The sequence below is a fragment of the Parasteatoda tepidariorum genome, chromosome 4 (assembly GCF_982258835.1).
Source record: "Parasteatoda tepidariorum strain Cologne lab strain chromosome 4, Ptep-v5.0, whole genome shotgun sequence".
NCBI classification, from domain to species: Eukaryota; Metazoa; Arthropoda; class Arachnida; order Araneae; family Theridiidae; genus Parasteatoda; species Parasteatoda tepidariorum.
This window is the reverse complement of record NC_141758.1, coordinates 108,812,359-108,832,606: the sequence shown is the minus strand read 5'-3', so window position 1 is coordinate 108,832,606 and position 20,248 is coordinate 108,812,359. Positions and strand designations below refer to the sequence as shown.

At 34.7% G+C, this 20,248-nt stretch overlaps 2 protein-coding genes across 4 annotated transcripts in view; one reads left to right on the top strand and one right to left on the bottom strand.

Moving 5' to 3' along the window:
• Nucleotides 1-942: 942 nt before the first annotated feature.
• Nucleotides 943-19,918, bottom strand: LOC107442571 (33 kDa inner dynein arm light chain, axonemal). The gene is made up of 6 exons (XM_016056169.4): nucleotides 19,706-19,918; nucleotides 13,975-14,144; nucleotides 11,881-12,050; nucleotides 4,893-5,071; nucleotides 3,771-3,935; nucleotides 943-1,073 (listed from the first exon to the last, which is right to left on the bottom strand). The coding sequence occupies exons 1-6, from the start codon at nucleotides 19,775-19,777 to the stop codon at nucleotides 1,035-1,037; spliced, it is 795 nt and encodes a 264-aa protein (XP_015911655.2). The 5' UTR covers nucleotides 19,778-19,918; the 3' UTR covers nucleotides 943-1,034.
• The window catches only part of LOC107442570 (vesicular glutamate transporter 1), a 222,713-nt gene continuing 209,816 nt past the window's right edge, over nucleotides 7,352-20,248 (top strand). For 2 of the 3 annotated variants that reach the window (XM_087161900.1, XM_087161899.1), the window contains exon 1: nucleotides 7,404-7,537. The gene's annotated coding sequence lies outside the window, so the exon portion shown is untranslated. Of the gene's footprint in view, nucleotides 7,538-20,248 lie in introns of all 3 variants that reach the window. The other variant, XM_016056165.4, reaches the window with a different exon arrangement.

Below are 20,248 nucleotides of genomic sequence, written 5' to 3'. Positions count from 1 at the left end.
CTCGATCTTTTTATAATGGCTAATATAATCCAGAAAAAGAGTTCGTTGTCAGAAACTGGTTATTTTATCATGATCATGTAAAGTCTTTGAAAATTATTTTGCAATTTGTTCATATAAAGTGCGTCCCGCAGTGGACTGATCGTTAAGACACGGTTCCCAGCAGATCACCGAAGTCAAGCATCACTGGCTCAGTCTGCGTAGGGACCGAGGGTGTGCGGTATTGGTCCTCGTTAAACTGTGCTACCGTAAAGTGCTCGACTTCGCGCACAGGTCGTCGGGCTACCGAAGCGGGTGTGCCATCCCCTCCGCAGAGGATCAAAATTGTGATGGCATGTCTTCGGATCATGCTCCGGGATGTTTCCCAGACCCTCGCCAATAGCCCATTGTGCAACTCTAGTGCGACGTAAATTAATAACATCATATAAAGTGCTTAAACATATTTTTGAGTGCTTAAATGGTGCTTTTTTTTTGAAAGATTTGGCTATATACCCTGGACCGTTTGTATACAGAGTTGTAAAATTTAATCTCAACTCTTGTGGTTCCAGAGGATGCTTGTTCTTTTTTTGTTGAGAAAAGGAATCGCTCAGCCGTGATCCTCCCTTTTTTCGTAACTTGAAACATCCTATCTTTTTACGAAAGACACTACTGGCCTGCCATGATGGAGGTATACAATCCAAACTATGTTATCAAACTCCTCAATTTTAAACTAACACTCACAAATAATCGATCCCTCTAATTTACTAATCCGAAGGTGCGTGCCTTGATACACAGGAACTCAAAATCAACACCACTCGCTTGGGATTTTATGCTGTTTTGACTGTAAGTTTGAGATATCTTTGCGTTTAATTTCTTCTTGTTTGCACAATGTATTAACTATTGAGAATTCTTAAGTACGTTATAATTACTAAAAGGAAGAAAAGTGAAAGAAAAATACAAAGGAAGAAGACTATTAGTACATTTTAATAATGAGTCTACTTTTCAAAAACTATAAAAAAAATGACAACTTGGAATCCAACGCAGCAGAAATGAACATTTCATGAACTCTCAAATGAAGAAATGTAGTTAATTTGCTCCTACAAACAATAGCAATCGTAAGTATTAAACTATTTTATGATCAAATTATCTCATATAATCACAATTGTAGTGTTTGTTTGATACTACAAATGTAAATCGGTAGTATTGTCTAGAAGTTTAAATAAATACCTAAAATGCGGACAAGTCAGAGTTTTGAGAAAAGCTATGTTTTTAAAGATGGTGGATAGAATTTATGTACAAAAAATCAATAACGTGACTTTTTTAATTCGAGGTATGCCGTGTTAAACACCTGATATTCTCTTTTAAGAAAAAGTCTCGCAGTGGACTGATCGTTAAGACACGGTTCCCAGCAGATCACCGAAGTCAAGCATCACTGGCTGCGGTCAGTGTGCGGGTGGGTGATCACTTGGATCAGTCTGCTTAGGGACCGAGGGTGTGCGGTATGGGTCCGCGTTAAACTGTTCAACCGAAAAGTGCTCGACTTTGCCCGTAGGTCGCCATCCCCTCTGAAGAGGATCAAAATTGTGATGGGATGTCTTCGGATCATCCTCAGGGATGTTTCTCACACCGTCGCCAATAACCCATTGTGCAGCTCTCGTGTGACGTAAAGGCCTGTTTGGTATGCAGGTACTTTATTTACGTCGCACTAGAGCTGCACTATAGGCTATTGGCAACGATCTGGAAAACATCCCTGAGGATGATACCATCGCAATTTTGATCCTCTTCAGAGGGGATGACTCCCTTGCTTTAGTAGCCTGACGACCTACGCGCGAAATCGAGCACTGTACCGTAGAACAGTTTAACGAGAACCGATACCTCTGACCCTACACAGGTTTATCAATGTGGTCACCTACCCGTTCACTGACTTCAAGTCAGTGACGCTTGGCTTCCGTGTTCTACTGGGAGCCGTGTTTTTACTATCAGTCCACTGCTGGAAGAAGGTCTGACGCAGCTTCATATGGTTCGCTGTAACAGGTTCAAAAATGGGAAACTTAAAAATGCATTTAAACTTATTCTTTATCAGCTAATAACCTTGCAGAAAATGTTTTTTAGTCAATTCAGCAAACCTACGTTCTTGATATGGAATCCTGGAAATCGATTTTTCGATACGAAAAATTTGATGAGCGATCACTTCCTCCGGTTGTGTCTTAGATACTCGGCATCATCCGGAACTGTTCCCGGCGAGTTCAAAGCCACACATATAAATTATGGTAATGTGCAGCACGCATGCGCTAGTATTGTCTTCGGATCTTCATTTTTATTTTATTTTATAACCGCCATTGAACAGCCTACCCAATTTTTGGGTTTACGACTCTGAATGTTCAACTACGTAGCCTTGTCATTTTGAACCCAATCCAGAAGACAAAGGAACTCCTGGATCAGTATCCCCAGAGTTTTGATTTGCTTTGGAAACATGGAGGACTTTGTGACTCGACAAATTTAACGTACATCAGTCCCCATTTACTACACGGGGAGTTTTCGGCCGACGGGGATCAAACACGCGCCCTCTTGGACATGGGCCCAGTGCCTTACCAACTAGGCCCTTTCGGATCATTATTAAGCGATACAACGTTATGAACGGAGTGTTTCCATAATCAAGTGCACAAGCTTTTATGCCTGTAGCTGTCCACATCCGCAAACTAGGCCCAGAGCTCTATGAACGGAGTATATTCAGTCAAAGTATTTAAAGAATTATAGATCAAAAACGTTAGAATCTTCCTCATTTTTTGAAGGAGAGGGCATTTATAGCTTAATTTCTAACTTTATCAGTTAAGGACTCTTTTATTCGGAGCCCCTTTAAATAACTCTGTTTTGCTTATAATATGCAACTTTGATAACTTGCTACAGTTATTCATAGTTCTTAAGCCAATAAGTATCTTTAACCCTCTCTCTCTTAGCTAATTCTGAAAATAACAAATATCGTTGTTATTTAGGCACAGTTCTGTCAAAATAAAAAGCATCTTTGACGTATTTTTTTCAATATTTAAATAATTGTCTCAACGCTTTCAATTAGCTGGGTTCAATAAAAGTTTAAAAATTAAGAATTATTCAATGGTTTTGATTATTTTTCTCCAGGTCACCATGTTCTTTATCCATTCTGTAGCTTAGAGAACTCCTTAAGGTAAGTTGGTACATGAAGTTTAAAACTACAAATTTGCCCTACGGTAAAGCACTTAAACTGAGTTTTTATTCTATTTTCTCTGACAAAAACAGAGCTTTAAAAAACATTTCTAAGTATAAATTCCGAACCCTCACCAATAGCTTTTAAATGAGCCATGATGGATCAGGAGATATAGCTTTCGCCTTCCATTGAGGTGAACCGGGTTCGAATCCCAGCTATTGCTGGTCGGTTCGAATTCCGCATCCAGTTTGCACCGACCACAGTACTGACGTAAAATATCCTCAGTGGTAGGCGGATCATGGGTAAGAGTCCCCTTGCTGTCCGACTAAACGTGGGAGGATTTCGTGGCTTTCGCCTCCATATAACGCAAATACGGGTTAGTTCAATCAAAAAGTCCTCCACAAAGGCAAATTTCCTCCAATCCTTGTCTTCTGGGTTGGGTTCAAAATAGCAAAGCTGCTTATTTGAACATTAGTATTCGTAAACCCGAAACATTGAGTCAGCTGTTCAATGACGGTTATAAAATTAAAAAAAATATATTTGAAGTGTTCTTCAATGCGTGACTAACAACCGAATCAAAACCTAATTTGTGTGCTTTAATGTTTGCTCATACCTTAAGCTGTTTGTTCGCTTTCTTGAGGAAATCCATCTTTTCTTCATGGCGTATCTGTTGCATGTTGATTCTTTGCTTGGACTGTTCCTCTTCAGTATTTATTTCAGCACGTAGTTCCTGAATTCGTTTCTTAGCTCTGGCAACTTCCTCTTGTAGCTGCTTGTACTACAGCAAAATACAAACTCATCAGAAGAAAATTGATAATGACTTACAAATTGGTATTGGATGACCCATTGCCAACTAATTACCCATTGGCAAAATGGGCATTGTTTTGGGTTTGATGGCGTGTGCACCTCATTTGGACGTCAACTTCAACTGTGTTCAAGAATAAGGTCATTTCTGAAACCCGTGATTTGAATAATAGTCGAAAATATTTAAATTAATTTTGCATGGTAAAATTCAAAACTTGAGAGAAATCGGTGGAATATTTTGTGAGAAACAAAGTTTTAAATAAATGACTTTTATAAAATTCAATTTATCAGGAACTATTCAATCGTTTTCGCACAAATTTCTCATTTTGAAATTTAAAATTTAATACTTTAAAAAATGCAAAATTTTATGTATACCTTATAATTCAAACATTTTTCGACTATTATTAGGTAAAATAATAATAAATATTTACTGAAATTTATTTTTTGCGAGGAACTGCTTTTGGGAAAGCAAATTTTATAAGTGTATTCCAAAATTTTTCAATACTTAAAATGTTCTTGAGACATGGTGGAGTAAGCAAATAGTAAAATTAACATTTAAGGGGTCCAAACTTTGGACAGCTCTCCTGACCAAACTATTGGAACCATATTTCGGGGATCAGAAATCCGAAACAGTTGAAAAAAATGTTTGTTTATTCGGAGAAAGTACGTTTTGTGTCTAATTTAGTAACTTAAAACATCGTCTGGCACCAACTAATAGCTAATTCGAGATCATCCTCTCAAATCGTTAAGATTCTGTCCTAGATCTGATCATTAGATCACAGGTTATTCAGGGTGTTACTTTTTTTGCCAACTGAACATCTTTTTTGAAAAAAAAAAACAAGAGTTTCGTAAGAAAACCTGTACTTTCAGTATGCGGCATCATGTTGACGTCATTATTCACAAGTGAAATATATCTTTGAATTTAACTTACTTGTATTTCAATATCTCTTGTTTCTATTTCAGCTTCCAAAGCTTTGCGGCAGCCAAACGCGATCCCGCTCTCGTACAACGTTTCGTATGTCGACATTGTCATCCTGAATTCATCACGGACACGCAATAAAAGAGATCCCCTCTCTGGACAATTGAGCGTTGCCTGACGGATCAATTCATCTAAAGAAATAAAAGAATGTCAAAAAGGTCACTTAAAATTGTTTTGGTTGTTAACCTCTCACTTCAACGCCACTGGCAATAATTTATTGACTATTGATGATAACTGACGCAGTCGGCTGTCGGCAACTAACTTTAATTCATATTTAATGATGATCCGAATACAGCATTGGTGCAGGAGTACACTGCACTACCTCAATTTAAACCCGAGGACAAAGGATGATAAGTACTTTATTTACGTCGGAATAGAGCTGCACATTGGGCTATTGGCGATGGTTTGGGAAGATTCCCAGAGGATGATCCAAAGACATGGTACCGCAATTATGATCCTCTGCAGACTTCCTTGCTTTAGTAGCCTAACGACCTACGCGCTAAGTCGAGCACTTTACGGTTGAGCAGTTTAACGAACAAGGATAAATCGCATCTTCGGTCCCTACTCAGACTGATCAAAGTGGCCACCTACTCGCTTACAGACCGCAGCCAGTGAAGCTTGACTTCGGGTCCCGCAGTTGACTGATCGTTAAGACACGGTTCCCAGCAGATCACCGAGGTCAAGCATCACTGGCTACGGTCAGTGTGCGGGTGGGGGACCACTTGGATCAGTCTGCGTAGGGACCGATGGTGTGCGGTATTGGTCCTCGTTAAACTGTTCTACCGTAAAGTGTTCGACTTCGCGTGCAGGTCGTCGGGCTACCGAAGCAGGGGTGCCATCCCCTCTGCAGAGGATCAAAATTGTGATGGCATGTCTTCGTATCATCCTCCGGGATGTTTCCCAGACAGTCGCCAATAGCCCATTGTGCAGCTCTAGTGCGACGTAAATGAACTACAACAACCACAGCTTGACTTCCGTGTTCTACTGGGAGGGCAAATGATGACATTAATCACTTAGTCTTCGCTCCATGCTGCCTAATCTAATCATGCGTGGACTTTTTCGGCTTGGAAACTCACTGGGGCATAAGAGAAGATTTCGAACCACTATGATACGATTATTGAATGTGAAACCCGATCATAGAAAACGAGTATCATCATGGGAAAATGAGCATCAGTCCGTTTATGCAAACATCAGTTTAGTTTCTTGATGACCCTGATCAGTTTATCTTACAAGAAAGTGGTAAGGGGCGGCATCGTTCCGCCAAATGCTTTGTAACATCGATTGTAGCAGGTTCAAGTCCCACCGTAACCCTCTATACAACGTCGTAATATCTTTCCCTGTTTATTCTATCTGTTCTTCACTTTGACAAAGGTCTATAAGCCTTACTCTGTAGCCTGCTTATGTATATTTCACAATAATTATCCCGCAGTAGACTGATCATTAAGAGATGGTTTTCAGTAGATCACTTAAGTCAAGCATCACTGGCTGCTGTGCGGTCCCTCTGCAGAGGATCGAAATTGCGATGGCATGTCTTAGGATCAATCTCGGGGATGTTTCCAAGACCGTCGATAGTAATTCGTTGTGCAGCTCTAATGCGTCTTAAATGAATTAGTACTTTTACAATGTCCCGCCGTGGACTGATCGTAAAGACACAATTCCCAGTAGAACACCGAAGTCAAGCATCACTGGCGGCTGTCAGTAAGCGGGTGGGTGACCACTTTGATCAGCCAGTGTTGAGACCGAAGGTGTGCGGTATCGGTCCTCGTTAAACTGTTCTACCGAAAAACTCTCAAGCTCAGATCGTCGGGCTACCAAAGCAGGGGAGCCATCCCCACTGCAGAGGATCAAAATTGCGATGGCATGACCCATCTGTTTTCATTCTGTCCCAGACTGTTTTCAATAGCCTATTGTGCAGCTCTAGTGCGACGTAAATAAAGTATCTACCTACCTACTACTTATACAATAATTAAATATCCCGCAATGGGCTGATCGCTAAGACGCGGTTCCCAGCAGATCACCGAAGTCAAGCATCACTGACTGCGGTCAGTGTGCGGGAGGGTGAGCACTTGGATTAGTCTGCGTAGGGACCGAGGTTGTGCGGTATTGGTCCTTGCTAAACTGTTCTACCGTAAAGTGCTCGATTTCGCGCATAGGTCGTCGGGCTACCGAAGCGAGGGTGCCATCCTTTCTGCAAAGGATCAAAATTGTGATGGCATGTCTTCGGATCATCTTCAGGGATGTTTCCCACACCGTCGCCAATAGCCCATTGTGCAGCTCTAGTGCGACGTAAATGAACAACAACAGCAATAATTAAATATAGTTTAAAGGTATATTGGAGACGATAAAAGCAGTTCTGAAGCCGGGCAGAAGCAAATAAATGGAAGCTTCAAAAATAAATAACTAATTTAAGTACCGTGAGAAAATTTAATTCGTAGCAACGCTAACTTTATTTTTGTCAAGTATGTTTCTTAGTCAAATTTCAGGATGAATGGGAAAAGGTCCGTAATGGCCTCAGAGGCCCAGTTCCACTACAACGAAAGAACGAAATTCGCCGCAACAGGAAGTCTGAAAAATGTTACAATAACATTCTATGAAAGGTAAGTTCAATACATTAAGCTTTTCACGCGATTACGTGTCAACATGAAGCGTTCTAAATAAGAGTAAAAACATAAAACTGATACTCTAATTATTTCTTTGGTAGTTTATTTGTAGTCTGGATTATAATAGTTTGATTTGTTTAACTCACTACTACTAAGAGTTCAAAGTAAAATTATAAACTTAGACTAGCAATGATTAGATATGTGAAAACAAAATAAGTCTGCCAAATTAGCCATACCCACTTTTTAATTTGATCCATCCTGATATTGCACGAATGTATTTAAAGTATGTACTACATCCAAATTCACGCATGTATTTAAAATATGTATTACACGCTCCACTCGAAGAGGTGAAGCATTTTTGATATTTTTATTTTATCTTAGTCGTATAATAACAAATCTAAACGTTGAACTCAAAAGTGTGACTTGTTATAAATTCCGTTTATAAGAACTTTGCTTTCAGAATTACGTGATTTTGATTAACTTCGATCGCGTAGAGTAAAGTAAATAATTTGGTATATATTTTAACAAACCCGTTTCGGTTGAGGACAAAAAAAAAACTTTTTTCAAACATTTATCTAGAGTGACATATTTCAAATGTTATAAACAAGTTGTTAACAGCGCGAGATAATTTTTTATAGCAAAATACTTGTTCATAATCAAACAGATTACGTAAACGAAACAATTTTCTCTCTCTTTCAAAAAACGTAAGACCTCTGTCGCCGTCACTCTTTTTGGTACTTATCTTCATGATATAGGGGAGAGTCGGGTAGCCCCGCTCACTTAAGGAGTATTGCTTATATTTCTGTATAATACTGAGTAATAATCAACATTTTTGTATGTTTCTATTGTTTTATCATCTAATTAAATAATACAAAAAGAATAAACCAAAAAAAGAATGGTTAAACTTAAAAAAATAGAAATTTAAAAAAACATGTTTTTCAGCTCTTTTCAAAATGTGTCGGGTAGCCCCGCCCAGTTACAAAAATTGTGTTTTTTGGTTATTTTCTCAGGTGTAAATGAGAATGACCAATGTATTGACAATAGATAAACCTCATTTATCATTTTTATCACAAAATTATTTTATTTATTACATATTTATATACTTTTAGTGAATTCTATAATTTAATAACAACAAATGTCATACTTTTTATCATTATTAATGTATATTAATATATTATAATATTAATATATATTTATATTAAATATTTAACGAAAATAATTTAATTTAAGTCACAATAATTAAAAACAATAGTTGTTTTTTCAATATAAACTTATTTGGTTGATTTCTTCTTATAAACTTAATATAAAATACTTCTTATAAAATTACAAATTCACTTTGTATTTTGATTGCATTCAAATGCTTCTGTAGATTGATTCGTTCACAAATAAGTGAAAATAAATAAGTAAGCAAATAGCTTATCATAATATTTATGATTTCTTAATATTAAATTTAATTTGGATATATCAATTACATTTTAAAAATATTTAATTTTTCATTTTTAAATATATAAATTTATTTTTCATATAATATTAAAACATATATTTGTTGTTTAAAATGCATATAACATTCAAATTTGAAGTAATAAAATAATAATCTTTGCAACCGTACATTTATCGACGAAATAAAATTGGGCGGTGATAGCCGACATTCATGTGAGCGGGGCTACCCGAAATCCAATTTCTTTGTGAATTTGTAATTACTCGAACAATTTTTTACATACAAACTTCTTTCTCTGTGCAAATTAAACTTAAGACTACATACTTTAATGCTGTATGTATAGAAAAAAATATTTTTTTAGTATTAAAATGAAGTTTAATCGAAACATTCAACCAATTTTTCTTAATTTCATGACTACTGTATTCAACATATTTTCAAAACTATTGTTTACCATGTTACCAGCTGCATAAATACTTGAAACTTTGAAAATAATCTTTTTTTAATATAACAATTAATGTCCGATGGCCCATTGACTTGAAAAAATATTCTATACACATGAAATTGACAGTGGGCGGGGGTACCCGACTCTCCCCTATATTGTTTTCTTGTGCAAGAACTGTCAGATTTAAAAACTTGAAATTACAGCCGTATGTAAAAAGTGAAAAAGGAGTAAATAACTTAAACTTACAGTAAAAATAAACCGTGTGAGTCTATAAGCAGATAGCAAAATTGAAGCTATAGAATTGAAATTTGACTTCTGAAATTGCCATTTTAAGTATAGCTTATTTCAAAATCCCTATTGGCTCAAAAGTCTAATTAAATTAAATTAGTTGCGATTTTAAATGATGTATTTTCACAATTTTTTCTTACTTTTTTTATTTTAAATGATTACTATTTATTCATAAGTAAAACAAAATTTATTTTAATCTCTCAACATCTTTATCTTATAAGCTCTTACTAGAGTTAACGTCTAAAATAACAAAAGAAAATAGAGATGTATGAATCTTAAAATTTATATTTAAATTTTAAAAAATACATAAAATTAATTCAAATGAGATAAAAACCATTTCCTATTTCAACTGTTATGATATAAGTCTCATTAGCAGATCAAATTACTTTTAATTCGTTTCATTTTTCAAAGACGTCTAATTTAAAGATGACTAAGTTTAAATTAGATTGAAATTTTTTTTTAAAGTTCAGTAGACTTTTTTTCATATATAATAATCGTTCATTCCAATACGATAACATATTAACAAGATATTCTCCCACAAAATTATAATAATTTTGTATTTTATTAGCAAAAAGTTCTTTGTTTTTGAGAAAAATGCCGACTTTTAAGAAGAAAAAAACATTAATGGGCAAAAGGGTAAAAGTGATGAGCGGAGCTTACAGTGGACCAAAAAAGAAATTGAAGCGTGTCAATGTTAAAAGGGTGTATGTTACAAATCTGCACTTTGAGGAAAAAAACCAAAAAAACTGTCAATTGTGGAAAGATTGTTTCAATTTCTTCCAAATTCTCTTCCTTAGGTAGTCTAGAAAATGACTCGGTATTTAATAATCGGTGACTGATAATCCAAAACCAACAAAGAACTTATTTTTGTAAAAATGATACATACCCCCTTTTAACAATTTTTTTAAATGGTTGGGTCTATTTCCAATTGTTACCCAGTGGGTAGCTGTGGCTAAACCATGGTGGTGGAGAAGCGTCGCCCACGTTATACAACCACAAACCCGTTTGTAAGACGGGTTACATTCACACAGGACATAGAGCTCAGAGAAAGTTACATCCATGCCCACGATGGTATTCGAATTGCACCGACCACAGTGCTAATGTGAAATATTCTCAGTAGTAGACGAGTTATTGGTTAGAGTCCCCTTGCCGTCAAGCTAACAGTGGGAGGTTCTGGTGGTCTTCCTCTCCATCTAACGCAAATACGGATTAGTTCCTTCACAAAGTCCTCCACGGAAGCAAATCTCTTCCAATACTTGATCCTGGGTGGTCCGTTTTTTATTTTGCGCACTGTACATTGCACATTTTGACATCCTGGTGTCAACAGTTAAGAGGGTTTGCTCAAAATTAGATATATTATGATATATATCATATCACATTTATTATGATATCTGAAATACTTTGCTTTATTCATCCTCATAACTCAGTTAAACTGCTTACACCCGAACTGTTAACATTTAATATTCCACCAGAACAGACGCTTTTTAATGTTATCATCGACTGTTTGTAGCCAAATGCGCTTTCTACATTCTACCATTGAACAAGAAACCTAAGGAACCGCGATGGCTCAGGGGATATTCCGTTCGCCCTCCAATAAAGTGAACCGGGTTCGAATCTCAGCGATGGCTGTTAGATACGACTTCCGGATCCGACTTGCACCGACCTCAGTGCTGACGTGAAATATTCTCAGTGGTTGACGGATCATGGGTTAGAGTCCCCTTGCTTTCAGGCTAACCATGGGAGACTTTCGTGATTTTCCTCTCCATGTAGCGCAAATTCGGGTTTACTCCATCAAAGAGTCCTCCACGAAGGCAAATCTCACCCAATACTTGATCCAGTAGTGTCTTCTGAATTGGGTTCAAAATGACAAGCCTGCGTAGTTGAAAACTAGCAGTCGTAAATCCGAAAATTGGGTCTGCTGTTCAACGACGATTATAAAATAAAATAAAAACACTGGTCTCGTCGTCCAGTACATTAACCACTAGACCAGTGATCGGCCACCCTTTTAACATTGACATCTTCTATTAGTAACGATATTAGTAACAAAAATAGTTCTATTAGTAAAAAAAATAGACACAACTCCAGAATTCTCTGTTTGGATTCAAAAGATTTGAAAATACTGTCGAATTTTCGAGCAACGAAAAGGAAGAAAATCTATATTTTTAAACTCACCGAAGAGTAAATCATAAAGTTCCCTTCGAATCGGACAAAAACCTTTCATTCTAACTCGGCGTTCTTTTAAAACTTTCTCGAATGTTTTACTCAATTCTATTATTTCATCTCTATTGGCTGGACTTCTGGACAGACGAAGTAAATAATTTTCTCCGTCTTTTACGATTTTCCTATTTGAAACATGTGGATTAACCGTTATTAGTTACACTAATTGATAAATGTCATTGCGTGAGTGGACATGTTGTCGTGAATGAGCGAAATCAAGAGAATGTCGACTTTCACCGATGAATCTCAACAATCGAATAGTCGCTTTGGTGAATGTCAGAAATATTTGTTATATCCGATTTGATATTAGTTTATTCTTTGATATTATTACATTTATTCGAAATTTTTAATATCTGCTGTGGATAGATTAGGAGAAACACTAGTGTTCGGAGTACCGGTTTAATTCATAGTGTCATTTAACCTTGAAAAAGCATTGATGTAGAGCATACCGGGCAGTGACACTGAACCCTAAAAAAAAAAACATCAGTGTAGGGTATACCGGGTACCTAGACCTAGTATATTCTTCGGACATTCACCAAAGTGACATTCACAGACTATGTGATTGTCAACATTCACCGGTGGAAGTCAAAAATCACCGATTTCGGTCAGTCACAACATATGCAAAAAGACTTTAATTATCCGAAGTAATAGTTTCATAATCAAAATGTTCTGATTATAAAAGTTAAAAAAATTTTCTATTCTATTTTAGTCTAGACTCTTTTAAATAACAGATATTATTCCAGAGCTTATACATAGCTTATTTTTTCATTTTAATTAGTACGTATTAGAATAATTACTTAAGCGTCATTGACGTCAAAAATGGTACAAGGAAATTTTTTACTTTCCTCCTAAACAAATTAGTACCGCTTTTCCATTAACTTTGCATTTTGATACAAAGCTTATTAATTTAATTAATACTTAATACGAAAATTAACTTGGCATCATTGGCGTCAAAAATAGCATTGCGATTTCTTTTTTTTTTTTGTTTATGATTCTCATGATCGAATTTGTACCGTATCTTTGTTGATTGTTCTGTTTAGTGCATATTTTTTTTAAAATTTCATTTGGTACCTGTTGACAAAATTAAGCATCATCAGTGCCGTTCCACGTTTCCACGTTTCTCCTATGCAAACTAGTAAAATATATCCATTAATTTGGATTATCAGTACATTTTTTCAATTCCAGTTACCGTAAATTTAAAATTTATTAGTTTTAAAGAAAAAAGCGTTTTAAAAGCTTAACTATAAACAAAATAAACACATGGTTTCAGATAAATCCAAGAATAGTAATTTAACGACGTAGACGCACGCCTATGATCATTGAGTTACGTTGATTATTGAGATAATTTCAATTAATATAAGTTATAAAAATAATTAAATATTAAGGATTTGACTGTAATAACAGGATTGACTGCAGCAACTCAACAGGCTTAGCTGCATGTTATCGCATCTTATAGTTTTATCTTCATGTAAACCCTGAGTACATCTTACCAATATCTTCAAAAGAGCCGGGATGGCTCAGGGGATAGAGCATTCGTCTTCCAATAAGGTGAACCGGGTTTTAATCCCAGAGACGGCTGGTCGATAAGAATTCCGTATCCGGCTCGCACCGACTATAAAGCTGACGTTCAATATGGTAGATGGATCATGGGTTAGTCCCTTTGCGTCAGGCTTACCGTGGGAGGTTTTCGCGGTTTCGCTCCCCATGTAAAGCAAATGCCGGTTAGTTCCATCAAAAAGTCCTCCACGAAGTCAAATTTTTCCTAGTACTTGAACCAGGAGTTTCCTTGTCTTCTGGATTGTTTTCTAAGTTACAAGGCTACGGAGTTGAACATATTAGTATTCGTAAATCCAAAAAATTGGGTCAGCTGTTCAGCGATGGTTATAAAATAAAATATCCTCAAAAATACAGTTTGTCAGTAAAACATAAGCACCGTTCTCATTCATGCATTCGTCAATTAAAAAAAGTTTTTTTCTTGTATTTATTTGTGTAAATGACGCTATTTTTGAAATTTCCCATTTTAACTATCTTGTAACTTAAAATACAAACCTGGGAATGAAAGTAAAATCCAGAATTCGGGATATATTTTCTTCCTTTGCGGAATCAACTCGTTCTTTCTCTTCCTCCATCGCAGAAGTTAACAAATTTTCCGACGGCTCACTTTCGTCCATCGTATCATCATCATCATCAAAACTTCCACTCGATTCCTCTTCTAAATCCTAGAATTGCAATTAATTAAACTTAAAAAAAAAAAAAAAAAAAAAAACATATTTCATACTCGATTTCGCTAACCGACTGAAGGTGATACTTCCGTATCGTGATCTATCACACTAACTACAATCGCCAAGGTGCCAAATAGATTTTAAACCTGCAATTCCTGGGGGGTGGCTATGAGTTATACCATTCGAGCTGGTCCCTTTATGTGATATATTTTTTAATTTTTTTTAGTTTCTCGCGGTCAGCTGCCCGAAAGTAACCAAGACTTGGCGATTATTCTGTCGCAGATAATGATACGGAAATCTCCCCCAGCGCTGAGGGTAATATAGCTATTATGCTTTTTTTAATGTCACTGCTCGGTTTACAATTGCCCGGTATTCCCTACAATGATAATTCACTGATGTTTTTAAGGGCAATTGCTACTGCCCGGTATAATCTACCATACTATAGTAGCTCCACCTATCCACTGACTGATTGACAGCTTATTGGGACAATGACGTAATATTTTCACGTTAATTTTTAAGTTTTGATACTTAAATCAGTCTTGTATCTTTACTCCAGCGCCATCTACAGTAACGTTTTTATAACACTCTTAGAGCTTTGAAACACATTTTTATGGTGGCTTTTGAGTACAGTAATTTGTCATTGTACTCTTCGCTTGTTGCGATTTCTGGTTCGTGTTCCGTTGCATTTGTTATAAGCTCTTCAATTTCTGAATTTAAGTTTTTTATGTCTAATTCTTTACTAATTAAAATTTCCTGCAACTCGTTTAGTTCCGCTTCATTTGTTTCATAAGTTTGTTCACCTTTACTTTGCATGAAAGCGTCCAATCGAGTTATTGCTTTTGAAATACTTGATCGAATTGTGGTACGTTTCTTCTTTAATTTGTCAATTGTTTCCATTGTTAATTGTTTTTAATTTAGAAATTCCTCAATAGTAATAAATTTTAATATGAATAAGTAAGATGAATAATTTAAAACAAAACAATTCAAATGTATTTGTGATTACCAAAATCTATACAGACTGTTTTAATTGTTAAGATACTACTTTTACTAAATACAATAAATTTGAAAGTTTATTTAGATTATACCTAATTATATACTGTAAAATTATTTACCTGCTGCGTTGAGCGGACCATTATGTTGTTGATGCGGGGTAACAAAAGAGGGGGTAATTTATCCATGAATCTTCACTTCTAATTAGGGTGGACTGTATTATCGCTGGTGAGACCTAAAATTAGTTATTTTTCTAAATGCGGTAAATGCTAGCATTGGAATACGACAAAAGAGAGAGCACCACTACAACCTTATGACAGCTTGTTTATTGTTACTCTATAAATCAGTCAAATTAAGAAAATACGTTAATGCAAAATCTTCAAAATTTAAAAGAAAAAACTGCAAGTAAACAAAGCATTACTCTTCCTGAAATACCCATGCCAAAATTCTCAGGAAGTGGCAATTATTTAAAATACAATTTGACAACATTATTACGTCAAATGAGCAGTTAAATGATATACAAAAGTTGCGTTACTTAAATTCTTCTCTAATAGGAGAGACAAAAACCCTTCAAACGCTTGACGATACATTTCAGTCATTATTCAAAGCGTTGGAGGATCGATACGAAAATAAACGCTTAATTATTGAGAGTCACATAAAAGCAATATTAGATGTCGAAAAAATAAACAATGAATCCGCCAACGAACTTAGGCACCTAATTGACACTATAAGGAAAAATCTGAGAGCTCTTCAAGTTTTGGAATATAAACGAAATGATTTATCAGACATTTTCGCTTTAAATAATATCATTTCAAAACTCGACAAAGAAACTAGATAACAATACGAATTAAGTTTATGCACGCAGGAAGTTCCAAAATTAGATTCTTTCTTATTATTTTTGGAAAAAGGAGCACAAAATCTAGAAAGTTATCAAAATGTCTCTCAAATAGCAAAACTAAAAGTGAAAACAGAAAAGTCAAGGTCAAGATCAATTTTAGTCAATGAGAAAAAAGTACCGCCATGTGTTTTATGTTCAAATAACCATCCCATTTTTAAGTGCGATTATTTTCTGAAGCTTAATGTAGAGCAAAGAACTGAAGTCATATCAAAAAATAAATTAAGTTATATCGAAGTCGCACTCGATGGGAAACTGTGAATCGAAATATTCTTCTTCGAGTTGTGGTCACTTCATCACTAATAAATAAAAATACTCGTTATTCAAATAAAAGTGGTAATTTGCGAACATGTGAGGTATTTATTAGGAGTTCCAAAACTCGTACTCTTATTAAAGCTAGGTGTATTTTAGACAGTGGTTCAACTTCTAACGTTTTAACCGAAGCGCTTGCTAATGCATTAGAGGTCCCAGTGCGAAAAATAAACAACCTCATTGCTGCGTTATGTAATAATAAAACTGTTGTAAAAGCGAAATTACAGGCTGATATTTCCAACAGGGATGGGACTTCTTTTAAAACCGTAGATTTCTTAGTTGTGAAAAAGATAACAGATTTTATTCCAACGGCACCATTATCATTAAAGAAATTTGAGTTACCTAAAAACATAAATTTAGCAGAACCTAATATTTTCACTAATTCAGCTAACATAGACATGCTTATAGGAGCGGAAGCATGTTGTGAAATTATTAGGACGGGCGATATTAACATTACATGGTAGGAATTTGGCTCGAAAAATTGTTCATGCTTGTGTCATTTGCACTTAGTTTAAACCTAGATTTTTAGTTCAAAAAATGGGAGATTTGCCTAGTGTTCGACGTAAACCAACTTTTCCTTTCTTAAATTCTGGTACTGATTTCGCAGGACCTTTTTTCGTAAAAAAACAAAAATCAACGTAAAGATCCGTTTCAAAAAATATTTATTGCTATTTTTGTATGTCTTGTAACTAAAGCTATTCACATTGAAATTGTTTCTAAGCTAACATCTGATTCTTTTATTGCAACCCTGAAAAGATTCATTGCCCATAGAGGCAAATGTTCCATGACAATGACAATGACAATGCCAAAACCTACTTAGGTGCAAATAGAGAAATTAAACGTTTGTATAATCTAGTTGGTAAACCAGATGAAACTCTGTCTAAATTTCTTGTTTCTGAGAGAATTAATTGGAAGTTTATTCCCCCTAGAAGTCCAAATTTTGGTGGAATATGGGAAAGTGGTGTCAAATCATTTAAATTCCGCTTGAAACGAACAATGGGTACTTTAACTTTAACATACGATGAATTTCTTACTATTATTAATCAAATCGAAGGTATTTTAAATTCAAGGCCTTTAATGCCACTTTCCAGTGATGCTGATGATCTGGATGTTTTAACACCAGCTCATTTTTTAATAGGAAGATCTATAAAAAGCATTCCTGAACCAGAATTAATTGATCTTTCAGATAATAGGTTAAGTAGTTGGCAATTGACTACAAAAATTACCCAAGCAATTTGGAAAAAATGGTCAAATAATTATTTGTGCCATTTACAACAGCGATCGAAATGGCTCTTTGAAAAGGATAACATTTCTATTGGCACTGTAGTTATAGTAAAAGACTATAATTTGCCCATTAATCAATGCCTCATGGGAGTTGTTGTCGAATTGTTTCCAGGAAAAGACATGTGTTAGAGTTTGCAGTGTGAAAACCAAACGTGGTATTTTCAAACGTCCTATCACTAAGCTAGCCATTTTACCAGTACCAGTTGAAGTTTGATTAAGTCATTTCATTATGTGTATATATATTTTTGCTCCTGTTTTTTTAAAAAGTGATATCATTTCCCAATTGTTTGTTTTTGCATATTGCTTATATTTGATATTATTTCAATGCTGATATATTTGAAATACAGTACTGTATTTCAACGCGGGGAGTGTGTTGTATCCTTACTCCAGCGCCATCTACAGTAACGTTTTTGTAACACTCAGAGTCGCAATAAACAAGATGTCATAAGGTTGTAGTGGTCTCTCTTGTCGTATTCCAATGCTAGCATTTACCAGATTTAGAAAAATAACTCATTTTAGGTCTTACCAGCGATAATACAGTCCACCCTAATTAGTAGTGAAGATTCTTGGATAAATTACCCCCTCTTTTGTTACCCAGCATCAACAACAATCAGCATAAAAAGTTTGTATTATGAGATGTACAAACTGTTTCTTGTCACTCTGCAGATGTACAAGTACATAACATTAATCATTATCATTATTTTCAGTCATCCGATGATAAATGAAATAATATCGATGAGCAGTTGAATTTCAATCAATTTTTTTTTCTTATTTCATTAATTTCCTCCTAAATCAATTTGTTATGTAATGAACAATAATAGTTTTAAACAATGCTATTACAATAAACTGCTTTTGCAATTAAATATGTAGCTTCTATGATTCGGGAAAAGGAGAAAAATCGATTACCGCAGTACATACGTAACTAGAAATAGTGTTTTTTTTTTTTTTTTGCGAATAATATTTCATTTCTATAACTGTTATGAATTTGCAACTGTTATTCAAGACTATTAGATCAACTTTACCTATTAGCCTATTTTAAGCCAATGCCCTCTATACTTAAATTTTGAAAATGGAGCGTAAAATATAAATGCGAAGAGAGGCTAGCAGAGTTTTTAAAAAATAAAAAGGGTCTGCATTTATATTTGAAATTAAAAAAAAATATTAAGAAGTTACTACAACGCTTTATTATCTGGATTTATAAGAATTTAGAAAAATTGATTTTTATCTTCACTAAGAAATTAAGAGAATGTGCAAGAAATTAGAGCAACTAAGAAATTAAGAGAATTTGCAGACTTGGTCTCTAGAACTACTGGACCGATTTTAATGAAATTTTAACTGTATATACATTGATACAATACAAAATAAATAACCATTCAACAATTGTAATACACGATCATGCGTTGACACTCGCTGAAGTCGGAAGATATGAAACAGCGGTTGCAGAATAAACAAAAAGAAAGGGTTAATAGAGGTAGACATAAGGCAGTTAATCATTTCCTGTGAGGCAATCGGCCTGAATTGTCTTGTGGCAATTTCATACCTTCCTACTCCAACGAGTGTAACGCACTATCATGCGTGTGTATTACAATTGTTGAATAGTTATTTGTCTTCTGTTGTATCAATGTATGTACAGTTAAAATTTCATTAAAATCGGTCCAGTAATTCCACAGATAATCTACAAAATCTCCTACCAGTGTAGATAGAAAAATCTCGCCAAATTGGTGATTGTTAAAAAAAAAATAAAATAAAAAATAAATAACGCTTGATAATAAACTGCGAATATTTTTAGTTGTAGCCAGTTATTATAAATAATAACCCTCGATTATTATTAATAACATTTAAGGTAACATTTAAAATCTTACCTTTACTTCAAGATTTTTACTCTATTTTTATTCTCTCAATTTCTCTTTCCTTTCCATCTTTTATTCTTTATTTCTATAATGTTCTTCGATATTTTTTCTATTTATTTTATTTGGTGAAAGAGCTATGATAAATACCCTTAAGGATTTAATAATCCTCATATGTCCCCCCTCTATCTCAGAAACAAATAAGTACAATAAAATAAAAGTATTTTCACCTTATCTTCAGCATCTTCCTCGATAGGAATTTGTTCATACTTAATAATAGGGGATTCATTCAATTCCATCATTTTTTAAATAGAAAAAAGAAATGTCGAATAAAATGTTTGTTTAGATAAAATGATAAAAAAAAATCTACTTTCTATGAAACAGTAGAATTTTTTTTATAAACTCTCTTTTCAACACAGTTTTTTAGAATAAACTTCTTCAGTTGCTTTTCTTTTAAGAAAATAATATAAGTTATTTTTGCTACATTATTACTTAGCTTAAGCTAACCTCATGCTTTTAGGATTTAAGTGCAAATCATTGAAAACACTACAGAAAATGAACATAAACTTATAAGATTTCAAAACCTAAAACTCAGTTTTTATACAGTGTCGCCATCTCTTGCAATTATTTCTAAAATATATGAATTTTTAATTTTTTTTAAGAAGCATAGAATAAAATTGCTTGAATTTGACTTTGGTCAACATAAGTATTATCTTTGAGATAGGTATTCTTTCTGATAATTCTTGTTATAAAATATATAGCACAAGAACATT

Bases quoted from the DNA above. Each gene is read 5' to 3' on its own strand.
- LOC107442571 (XM_016056169.4), bottom strand. From the start codon at position 19,777: ATGATGGAATTGAATGAATCCCCTATTATTAAGTATGAACAAATTCCT. The intron at 14,145-19,705 runs GTGAAAATACTT...TTGCAATTCTAG, and splicing joins AGGAAGATGCTGAAGATAAG to GATTTAGAAGAGGAATCGAG. The intron at 12,051-13,974 runs GTTTGTATTTTA...TGTTTCAAATAG, and splicing joins GATTTTACTTTCATTCCCAG to GAAAATCGTAAAAGACGGAG.